The sequence below is a fragment of the Symphalangus syndactylus genome, chromosome 11 (assembly GCF_028878055.3).
Source record: "Symphalangus syndactylus isolate Jambi chromosome 11, NHGRI_mSymSyn1-v2.1_pri, whole genome shotgun sequence".
NCBI lineage: Eukaryota > Metazoa > Chordata > Mammalia > Primates > Hylobatidae > Symphalangus > Symphalangus syndactylus.
The window spans coordinates 66,739,755-66,751,149 of NC_072433.2; the positions used below are offsets into that span (position 1 = coordinate 66,739,755).

The 11,395-nt window shown below is 46.0% G+C and overlaps 1 protein-coding gene across 1 annotated transcript; it reads left to right on the forward strand.

The window, feature by feature from the left end:
• The first annotated feature begins 5,687 nt into the window (after positions 1 to 5,687).
• LOC129493057 (gamma-aminobutyric acid receptor-associated protein-like 2) lies at positions 5,688 to 6,643 on the forward strand. Its single transcript, XM_055298721.2, has 2 exons — positions 5,688 to 6,095; positions 6,387 to 6,643. Exons 1-2 carry the CDS (start codon positions 5,855 to 5,857, stop codon positions 6,455 to 6,457), a joined length of 312 nt encoding a protein of 103 aa, XP_055154696.1. The 5' UTR covers positions 5,688 to 5,854; the 3' UTR covers positions 6,458 to 6,643.
• Positions 6,644 to 11,395: the final 4,752 nt, after the last annotated feature.

Here is an 11,395-nt window from a genome sequence, read left to right on the forward strand (position 1 = left end):
TATTTCAAACAACATAATGAGGCCACACTCTGAAAATCTGCTTAGGAGATTCTGAAAGTCTATTTCTGAAAAAACTATTTGTGATAATCCACTCAAACTGAAGTGAATTACTAGAATGTAAACACCACATCCCTATTCATATTTGTGTTCTCAGTATGTCATGAATCAGTGAATGAGTAGTACCAAATCTTTTTAAAGCACAAATGATGTTCGTGGCAGCCATGAGAACGTTCCTTTCAGATCTCCCAGCATGACAGACTGAGGGCCCTGACTGCTGCATTCGGAATCCACCACACTCCCCTAGGCTGCTCTCAGCCAATGACTGAGTGTGGCAGGGAGACAGGCAGGCCTGCTTCTGTGAGACTCAAAACTCAGGTAACTTTGCCTTGAGGATTCCCCATTGGCCTAGTGAAAACTTTCTTAGACGGACTCTACTCTTAAGATGCTTCTTACTGAAATTTCCTTTCCTCTCCCTCTCCTTCATATGGGTCTGACCTGGATCATCCTTGCTCTGTTCTTGCTCCAGCTTCCTTCTCATTTTCCTCCATAGGCATTTCCCCCACCAAAATCTCTTGCACATCTGATCCCATTTTTGTAATTGCTTCTTGGAGGATTTTTGAGACAGGGTCTGGCTCTGTTGCCCAGGTTATAGTGCAGTGGCACAATCTTGGCTCATTGCAATCTCTACCTCCTGGGCTTAAGCCATCCTTCCACTTCATCCTCCTGAGTAGCCGGGACTACAGGAGTGAGCCACCATGCCCAGCTAATTTTTGTATTTTTTGTAGAGACAGGGTTTCACCATGTTGGCCCGGCTGGTCTCGAACTCCTGACCTCAAGTGATTCACTCGCCTCGCACTCCCAAAGTGCTGGGATTACAGGCACTATACCCAGGCTTTTTGGAGGCTCTTAGCTAACAAAGTGGTTAAGTGTATAGGTTTCAAAGGATTTCTTAGATAGGTCATTAAAAACAGACAGATATTAGGATGTGCTCAAAGATTTAGCTGCAAGGATGTAAGTGACAACAACTTAAATGTTCCTCTGAAGGGACTGATAAGGTAAATGACTGTGTAAATGCACAATGGAATTTTAATAAGATAATACTAAAGGTGAATTTAATTTTCTTTTTTTAGAGATGGGTCTCATTATGTTCCCCAGGCTGGTCTCAAACTCCTGGGCTAAAGCAATCCTCCCACCTTGACCTCCCAAAGTACTGGGATTACAGCTATAAGCCACTGTGCCCAGCCCTGAATATTTATTAGTATCTTCAACAACCATTGTAAAAAAAATTTACTTATTTATGTTATAGGACAGCTCCCTGAGCCAGAACAGTAGGCTCAGACAGACTCCTGAAAAAGATAATTTACAGATTAAGTATTTACAGTGGTATCTCATTTTTGAAAATGAGCCTAGAAGCCTAGAAAATGGTATAAAAAGACATACACTAAAGTTTTAAAAGGGGTTGTCTCTAGGTAGTATTTAAAGTTTCTTGGCCGGGTGTGGTGGCTCACCCCTGTAATCCTAGAGCTTTGGGAGGCGAGGTGGGTGGATTGCCTGAGCTCAGGAGTTTGAGACCAGACTGGATAACAAGGTGAAACCCCATCTCTACTAAAATACAAAAAATTAGGGCCGGGCGCGGTGGCTCACACCTGTAATCCCAGCACTTTGGGAAGCCGAGGCGGGCGGATCACGAGGTCAGGAGATCGAGACCATCCTGGCTAAAACGGTGAAACCCCATCCCTACTAAAGATACAAAAAATTAGCCGGGCGTGGTGGTGGGCGGCTGTAGTCCTAGCTACTGGGGAGGCTGAGGCAGGAGAATGGCGTGAACCCGGGAGGCGGAGCTTGCAGTGAGCCGAGATTGCACCACTGCACTCCAGCCTGGGCGACAGAGCGAGACTCCGTCTCAAAAAAAAAAAAAAAAAAAAAAACAACGCTTTTTGGCCGGGCGCGGTGGCTCACGCTTGTAATCCCAGCACTTTGGGAGGCCCAGGCAGGCGGATCACGAGCTCAGGAGATCAAGACCACGGTGAAACCCCGTCTCTACTAAAAATACAAAAAAATTAGCCAGGCGTGGTGGCGGGCACCTGTAGTCCCAGCTACTCGGAGAGGCTGAGGCAGGAGAATGGCGTGAACCCGGAGGGCGGAGCTTGCAGTGAGCGGAGATCGCGCCACTGCACTCCAGCCTGGGTGACAGAGCGAGACTCCGTCTCAAAAAAAAAAAAAAAAAAAAATTAGATGGGTGTGGTGGTGTGCACCTGTAGTCCCAGCTACTCAAGAGGCTGAGGCATGAGTTGCTAGAACCTGGGAGGCAGAGGTTGCAGCGAGCCGAGATTGCGCCACTGCACTCCAGCCTGGGCGGCAGAGCGAGACTCTGTCTCGTAAAAAAAAGAAAAAGTTTGTTGTTTTGGTTTATCCACAGTTTTAAATTGGTCTACAGTGAACATGCGTTGCATCTGTAGTAACACTAAAAGTCATTATTTTTTTGCAACCTCCACCTCCCGGGCCCCAGCAATCCTCCTGCCTCATCCTCCCAAAGAGCTGGGACTACAGGTATACACCACGATGCCTGGCTAATTTTTGTTATTTTTGGTAGAGATGAGGTTTTCTTCGTGCTGCCCAGGTTGGACTTGAACTCCTGGACTCAAGGGATCCGCCCATCTCGGCCTCCCAGAGTGCTGGGATTACAGGCGTAAGCCACCACGTCCAGCTAGTTTTTAATTAAGCATGATGCTCTTAGGCACTGTTAAACTTTAGAATAGTTCAGGTTGGCTGGGCACAGTGACTCACATCTGTTATCTCAGCACTTAGGGAGGCTGAGGTGGGAGGATCGCTTGAGCCCAGGAGTTGGAGACCAGCCTGGGCAACATAAGATAACTCGTATCTACAAAAAATAAAAGATTATTGGCCGGGCGCGGTGGCTCAAGCCTGTAATCCCAGCACTTGGGAGGCCGAGGCGGGCGGATCACAAGGTCAGGAGATCGAGACTATCCTGGCTAACACGGTGAAACCCCGTCTCTACTAAAAAAAATACAAAAAATTAGCCGGGTGCGGTGGCGGGTGCCTGTAGTCCCAGCTACTCGGGAGGCTGAGGCAGGAGAATGGCGTGAACCCGGGAGGCGGAGCTTGCAGTGAGCCGAGATCGCGCCACTGCATTCCAGCCTGGGGGAGAGAGCAAGACTCCGTCTCAAAAAAAAAAAAAAAGATTATCTGGGCATGGTGGCACGCACCTACAGGTAGTCCCAGCTACTCCGGAGGCTGAGGTGGCAGGATCGATTGAGCCTGGGAGGTCGAGACTGCAGTAAGCCGAGATCGCACCACTGCACTCCAGCCTGAGCAATAGAGCAAGACTCTGTCTCAAAATAAATAAGTTAATTAAATAAAATAAAACTCCAGTACTGATCAGTAGCGGGATTCAGCCTGCAAATGGCTGCTGCACTCCAGCCTGGGCAAAATAGTGAGACCTCAAGAATATAAAAGTAAAAATAATAAAACTTTAAAATTTGTTAGATGTAAACTTTGTTCACCTACTCAACTGTCTTCAATTGCCCTTCTTTCCCAAGGCACTGCCTGTATCCCAGAGCACCCCCGCACTGCTGCCCTTGCAGAGATCAGTGGCCTGCATGCCCCACTTGTTGAACCTCTCTGTGCTAAGTCACCCTCCATTTCTAGGTTAGCTGAAATGCCACACTGGAGCACAGACTCTGGCTTCCTGAAGGGCTGGATGAAGCAACATGGAAGCGTGAACTCCCTGTGGGGTGAAACTTGACTCTGAGGAAAGGAGAGATAGGAAGGAGCCAGGCAGACACGCTCCCTCTTCTTTCCATTTACTCCACTGAGTAAGATTTCTTCTTGCGTCCCTTTTGGGAAAACCCCCCTTGCTGAGGAAGAACACGTACAGAGTGACCTACCATGTCTCCTAAAGCGGTGCCAGGGCTCTCGGGGATCACTGTGCAGAGCTTCCCAACTCTCCTCACATCATTTCTTTCTTTTTCCTGTCTAGCCACTTGGGAGTTGAAAATAAGGATAATTGGCCATAATTGATGTAATGTAAAATACCAAAAAGGGTACTCATAGCAGATCAGGACATGAACTGCTCAGATCCCCCTTCAAGAAAGTATTCGCTACTGAACTGCAAGGAGTGAGGCTGCATCCAGGGGATGATGAAACTTGCTACCAGCGTACTCCTAGAAGCCTGAAAAAAGCAATGACCCTCACAGAGACTGTATTAAAATGCTTCCCATGGTATAGGGAAGAGAAACGGAGTAAAAGGCTCAGGAAGAGGGAATGCTGGAATGGATAAATTACACGGGGCCAAAATAGGAGTATGTTCTCCAGCAAAGCTCAAAGGACACACATTTACCAAGAGCATTAGTAATGTGACGATGGCAGGGGCCCCAGCGTGGTGATGAAGTTCAGTGTGGCTCTCCTCCACAGGCCAGGGTTAATGGTCAGTGAAGCAGTCACATAATTTGGTTCATGAATAGCAATGGCGACGAAAAGACCTGAACAACAGAGGCCAGGTGGTAGCACTTCACCACCAAAAGCCAGAGGGTCACAATGTCCACAGTTATGGTTAATAGAAAACAACATCCCTAGGGGCAAAATAGCTGGGCAGCCAACAGGCACTGCTTAATGTACATGATCAAATTAGAGCAAGAGTAGATGAGCAGGAGGTTAAGGGCAATTACCCAAAAGGATCTCTCTTGCCCAGTTTCTGCACCTAAATCAGTTTTCAGATCTAGTGCCCATTGCTTTAAGAGATGGCCAGATCTCAGTACCAAGAACTCTGCAATACATAGTGATTTCTCCAGTTCTTCTGTGGAAGACGTGAGTGACTGTTCACTGGAGTGAGGGATTTACTCCAACATTCCAAGAACTTCTGGAGACAGGGTCCAAGTTGACACAGATACCCAATGACTGGAAACATCACCATGGGCTGTGTTAGAGTGGGGGCCTACGGGGCCAGTAAATGAAGCCCTGGCCCAAGAATAAGTCCAGTGGTCTATGAAATCACCTGGTGAATATTTCCCTGGTCCCCAAATATCTCATTGGGATTGACACTGTGGCACAGTAACCCACAGGCTGTACCTGTTGGTGGGGGCTATGATAATGGGGAAGGTCCGGTAGAAGCCTCCCAAACTGCCTCCCTCCCACCAAGATAGTGAATCAAAACCAGTATAATCATAATCCTGGAGAGAGATGGCAGAAATTAGGGCCACTCTTAAAGACGCAGGCATGCTGGTCCCTATCCTACGTCTGTTTAATTTGCTGGTCTGGTCCTTGCAAAAACCAGACAGATCCTGGAGACTAATGTTCAACCAAGAAATAGACCTGATCACAGCTGCTTGGCCAGATGTGGTGTCTTTGCTAAAACAGATAATACAGTCTCTGGTACACAGTATGCAGCCATTGATTTGGCAAATGTGTTCTCTTCTATCTCAGTTAGGAAAGAAGATCAGCAACAATGTGCTCCAGGGCCATGTTAACTCTTTGACCATCTGTCATAATATAGCCTGAAGACATTGGGACCATCTGGACAAATTGCAGAATATCATGTTGATTCATTCATTACATTGATGACATCATGCTGATCAGGCCAGGATAAGTAAGAGAATACTATCATGCTGGAAATGCTGGTAAGGCACATGCAGTCTAGAGCGAGATAAACCGTAAAAAAATTAGGTTCTTGCTACCTCAGTAAAGTTTCTGCACATCCTGTGGTCAGGACATTCCCTTAAGAGTAAAGAACAGGCCTGTGTGTTGTTGCCACTGCCATCGTTGTCATGGTGGTTGCGCTGTGCTCTGTGGTTTTTAGAGCCAGCTATCTCCCCTCCCTGCCACCACCCTGAAGTGGATGTTCAAGGAGAACCACTCGCTAGAAAACAGATACGTGCAGTTCCCGAAGATCAGAGTAAAATATCCTGACCGGGTTCCGGTGATTGTGGAAAAAAAGGTCTCAGGCTCTCAGATTGTTGACATTGACAAATGGAAGAACTTGGTTCCATCTGACAGCCATTCAGTTCCATCTGTGGCTCAGTTCATGTGGATCATCACAAAAAGGATCCATCTTCCTTCTGAAAAGGCATCTTCTGTTTGTGGATAAAACAGTCCAGCCTGGTGGGGCATGGTGGCTCATGCCTGTAATCCCAGCACTTTGGGAGGCCGAGGCAGCTGGATAACCTGAGGTCGGGAGTTTGAGATCAGCCTGATCAATATGGAAACACTGGGTCTCTACTAAAAATACAAAAAATTGGCCGGGCATGGTGGCACATGCCTGTAACCCCAGCTACTCGGGAGGCTGAGGCAGGAGAATCGCTTGAACCTGGGAGGCGGAGGTTGCAGTGAGCCGAGATCGTGCCATTGCACTCCAGCCTGGGCAACAAGAGCGAAACTCCATTTTAACAAACAAACAAAAACCAAAAAACAGTCCAGCCTAACTATAAGAGAGCTTTACTAGAAGGAAAAAGATACAGATGGAATCTTGTATGTGGCCTCCAGTGGGGAGAACACTTTTGGTTTCTGAGGACCACTGCTGGGCTAGGTGCACCCTTACTGCTTGTGCATCTTATAAATGTCCTAGCACCATGGTAAGTCAAGGCAGGAGGACGGCTTGAACTCAGGGGTTCAGAACCAGCCTGGGCAACAAAAGGAGACACCCGTTGCTACAAAAAAAAATTAGTTGAGCGTGGTGGTGCATAACTACGGTCCATAGCTACTCAGGATGTTGAGGTGGGAGGACTGCTTGAGCACAGGAGGTAGATGCTGCAGTAAGCCGAGATTGCACCACTGCATTCCAGCCTGGGTGACAGAGCAAGATCCTGTCTTAAACAAACAAAAATTAAAAAGAAAAGAGAAAAAGGAGCACCGGTTATGGCTGCGAGATCAACTGTGGCTATGGAGGCTGTAGTTTGCCCCGATAACCTCCCTCTTTTGTTTTCCCGCGGGAACAGAGGCCTACCAGAGCCCTAGAGGAGATGCTTCCCACGTGTTTTTATGAAGTGGATCCACGTGGCACACAAGGTAAACTGTGGCAGTTGTGAAGATGCGTCAATTAGATCCCCCTTCTAGAAAGGAGCCACCCCTCAGCTGCAAGGAGTGTGGTAAGTGGACAGTCCACCTGTTAGTCTTCAGCATCAGCTTCAGGTTTTTATCCTGTGCTTTTCTCAGGGTGGTCCCCAGCCAATGACTGAGCAAGGCCTGGCTATATCTACCCAATGAGGAACTTCTTTTTTTTTTTTTTTTTTTTGAGATGGCTCTTGTTGCCCAGGCTGGAGTGCAATGGTGTGATCTTGGCTCACTGCAACCTCCTCCTCCTGGGTTCAAGTGATTCTCCTGCCTCAGCCTCTCAAGTAGCCGGGATTACAGGCATGTGCCACCACACCTGGCTAATTTTGTATTTTTAGTAGAGACAGGTTTTCTCCATGTTGGTCGGGCTAGTCTTGAACTCCTGACCTCAGGTGATCCACTTGCCTTGGCCTCCCAAAGTGCTGGGATTACAGGTATGAGCCACCGTGCCCGGCCACGAGGAACTGCTTTAATGGAAATTTTTGCCTCGGAACTCCCTGTTGGATCAGCCTGCCCAATTCTGCCTCTGCCCCTTCCCCTTCTCTTTCACAGGGGTCGCCTCCATACTTTTTTCTTTTTTTTCTTTTTGAGACAGAGTCTCACTCTGACGCCCAGGCTGGAGTGCAGTGGCATGATCTCGACTCACGGCAACCTCCACCTCTCGGGTTCAAGCGATTCTCGTGCCTCAGTCTCCCAAGTAGCTGGGACTACAGGCTTGTGCCACCACGCTCGGCTAATTTTTATATTTTTAGTAGAGACGGGGTTTCACCATATTGGCCAGGCTGGTCTCGAACTCCTGACCTCAAGTGACCGCCCACCTTAGCCTCCCAAAGTGCTGGGATTGCAGGCGTGAGCCACCGCACCCGGCACCCCATAAATTTTTTGCGTTCCTAACTTCTCAGTGTCTGCTTCTGCGAGAATCTAACTGAGACACCAGTGGATTTGCAAATGGACCCCGGAACTGAAGTTGCTCCCTGCTCCCAACCCTGGAAGGTGTAACCTAACTAATCTGAACCGCTGTCTTCTCCTATATAAAGATGCTTATTCCTTTCATACCTACATTTCATGGTTATTATGAGGTAAGAAAACGCTATATAATTTGAAAATCACTATGTAAACTATTATAGTTTTTATGAAAAGTACTAAAGAGTTAAAGCATTTCCTGAATTACATAAAGATGCACAATAGTTCTAAAAACTTCTAACAGATAATAGTTTTAAGCCCTTTGAAGGCTGGTATGGTGTATGTGGGGTTTTTCTGTAGCTTTGCTTATTCCCAGGGAGTAACTTATACACTGAGAGATCTTGCTTGGCAATCAGATACAGACCTAAACAAAGAATTGTAGAGTACTATAGTAACCTATCACAGGAATTTTGGTTTGTTTCTTTTCATTTCTAGGATAACAGTTACTAAGATAGCACAAACAAGAAACACTGAAACATCTCGTTTGACAAAACACAGTGGCCAGTGTATTGAGAGGAAATACTTAACACCTGTGTAACTGAACCAATTTTTTTCTCTATCACTATTCTGATAAGATAAAATTTTATATCCATGAATAAATATAATTTCATGTTATTTTACTCTTAACACCACTTAATGAAATATTATAATTCTAATATACATGCACATAAAATATTTCTTATAACATTCTTTACATTTATTTATTTTTGAGATGAAGTCTTGCTGTTGCCCAGGCTGGAGTGAAGTGGCGCAATCTTAGTTCACTGCCACCTCTGACTCCCAGGTTCAAGTGATTCTCCTGCCTCAGCCTCCCGATTACAGCCTGGGATTACAGGTGCCTGCCACCACGCTTGGCTAATTTTTGTATTTTTAGCACAGATGGGACTTCACCATGTTGGCCAGGCTGGTCTCGAATTGCTGACCTTTAGCGATCCACCCACCTCGGCCTCCCGAAGTGCTGGGATTACAGACATGAGCCACCGCGCCTGGCCTATTTATTTATTTTGAGACAGAGTCCCACTCTGTTGCCCAGGCTGGACTGCAGTGGTGCGATCATGGCTTACTGCAGCCTTGACCTCCTGAGCTCAAGCAGTTCTCCCACCTCAGCCTCCCAAGTAGCTGGGACCACAGGTGCATACCACCATGGCCAGCTATTTATTTTATTTTATTTTTTATTTTTATTTTTTTTGAGACGGAGTTTTGCTCTTGTTGCCCAGGCTGGAGTGTAATCGCGTAATCTCTGCTCACTGCAACCTCCGCCTCCCGGGTTCAAGAGATTCTCCTGCCTCAGTCTCCCGAGTAGCTGGGATTACAGGCATGTACCACCACACCTTGCTAATTTTGTATTTTTAGTAGAGACGGGGTTTCTCCATGTTGGTCAGGCTGGTCTCAAACTCCCGACCTCAGGTGATTCGCCTGCCTCAGCCTCCCAAAGTGCTGGGATTACAGGCTGGAGCCACCGCGCCCGGCCTATTTTATTTTTTTCTAGAGACAGGGTCTCACCCTATTGCCCACGCTGCTCTTAAACTCTTGGGCTCAAGCAATTCTTCCAAAGCATTTCGATTACAGGCATGAGTCACTGTGTCCACCCATCCAGCCAACATATTATTATTTTTTTTTATTTATTTTTTATTTTTTTCAGATGGAGTTTCGCTCTTGTTGCCCAGGTGCTGGAGTGCAATGGCGCGATCTCAGCTCACTGCAACCTCTGCCTCCCGGCTTCAAACGATTCTCCTGCCTCAGCCTCCCGAGTATAGCTGGCATTACAGGCGCCTGCCACAACGCCCAGATAATTTTTGTATTTTTGGTAGAGACAAGGTTCCACCATGTTAGCCAGGCTAGTCTCGAACTTCTGACTTTGCGATCCGCCCACCTTAGCCTCCCAAAGTGCTGGGATTACAGGGGTGAGCCACCGCACCCAGACTATTTTTTTAAATAATAATTTTTTTTCTTTTTCTTGTCCTCTACTCTGAAGAGAACTTGTAAACAAATTCTTTTAATACTCATTCTCTGTATTCACAATTATACATAATGGGATCATGTCAGCAATGTTTTATCAGAAAAACTAGCTTTTTGCAGTTGCTTTTTAGCAAAAAAGAAAAAGTTTTCTATAATGTGCTATTGTTTGCTTAGCTGGTAATTCAAACCTTTTTTCTTTTTTGAGGTGGAGTCTCACTCTGTCGCCCAGGCTGGAGTGCGGTGGCATGATCTCAGATCACTGCAACCTTCGCCTCCTGGGTTCAAACAATTCTCCTGCCTCAGCCTCCCAAGTAGCTGGGATTACAGGCATCAGCCACCATGCTCAGCCCCATAATTAAGATTTGAAATGGGTTTTCTCTCCTTTTTGCCTTTCAAAACGTGTCTCTGACTTGCATTTGAGATTTGACACAAACTCACAGTTATAAACTTTGAAAATTTGTGTTTCAAATAACGAACCGTACAAAATGTTAACAACCAGCTGGGCTCAGTGGCTCACGCCTGTAATTCCAGCACTTTGGGAGGCCAAGGCGGTCAGATCACCTGAGGCCAGGAGTTCGAGACCAGCTTGGCCAACATGAAGAAACCCTGTCTCTAATAAAAATACAAAAACTAGTCGGGCTTGGTGGTGTGTGCCTGTAATCCCAGCTACTTGGGAGGCTGAGGCAGGAGAATCGCTTGAACCCGGGAGGCAGAGGCTGCAGTGAGCTGACATCGTGCCACTGCGCTCCAGCCTGGGCCACAGAGTGAGACTCTGTCTCAAAAAAAAAAAAAATTTTTTTTTTGGCTGTTTATTCAAATATCAGGACAATATTGAACCAAGTGTTGAAGCTTAGAGTTTAAGATGGACAATATTGAACTAAGTTTGAAGTTTAGCTAGTTCAGTACTGTTCTGTCATCTGAATAAACAGCTGTTTTTACTGAACCTAACAATACAAGGCTAATCCAAACGGTTTTGTATATACTTTAGAAATGTGAATAAATGTAAAAGAACTAATTTCCATTGTGCTTTACTGTGGTGCACAACATCTGTGACTTGAATACTAATCGGAAAAAGATTAGTTTAGTAAGAATAGCAGAGATTGATATGACTGTTTTTGTACATGCATTCTGGGAACTCCCATAATTGAATACAACTTCAAAAGGGCTAAAGCCCAGTGACCTCAAAACGAGGTTCACAGAACGGTACATAATGATGAAACCTGAAGCAATAAAACACCAATGAACTGAAATGTAAATATTCATGCTCTTAGGACATGGTATTTTCATTGTTCATTTTGTTTTGGACTGTTACTGGGCTTTCCTCAGACACCTTCCTTTCATATCTTAAACTTTGTCTTTCCAGAAAAGCTTCTGGAATTTTTTTTGTTTTGTTTTTTGTTTTGGTCTC

Bases quoted from the DNA above. Each gene is read 5' to 3' on its own strand.
- LOC129493057 (XM_055298721.2), top strand. From the start codon at position 5,855: ATGTTCAAGGAGAACCACTCGCTAGAAAACAGATACGTGCAGTTCCCG. The intron at 6,096-6,386 runs GTGGATAAAACA...GGGCAACAAGAG, and splicing joins TGAAAAGGCATCTTCTGTTT to CGAAACTCCATTTTAACAAA.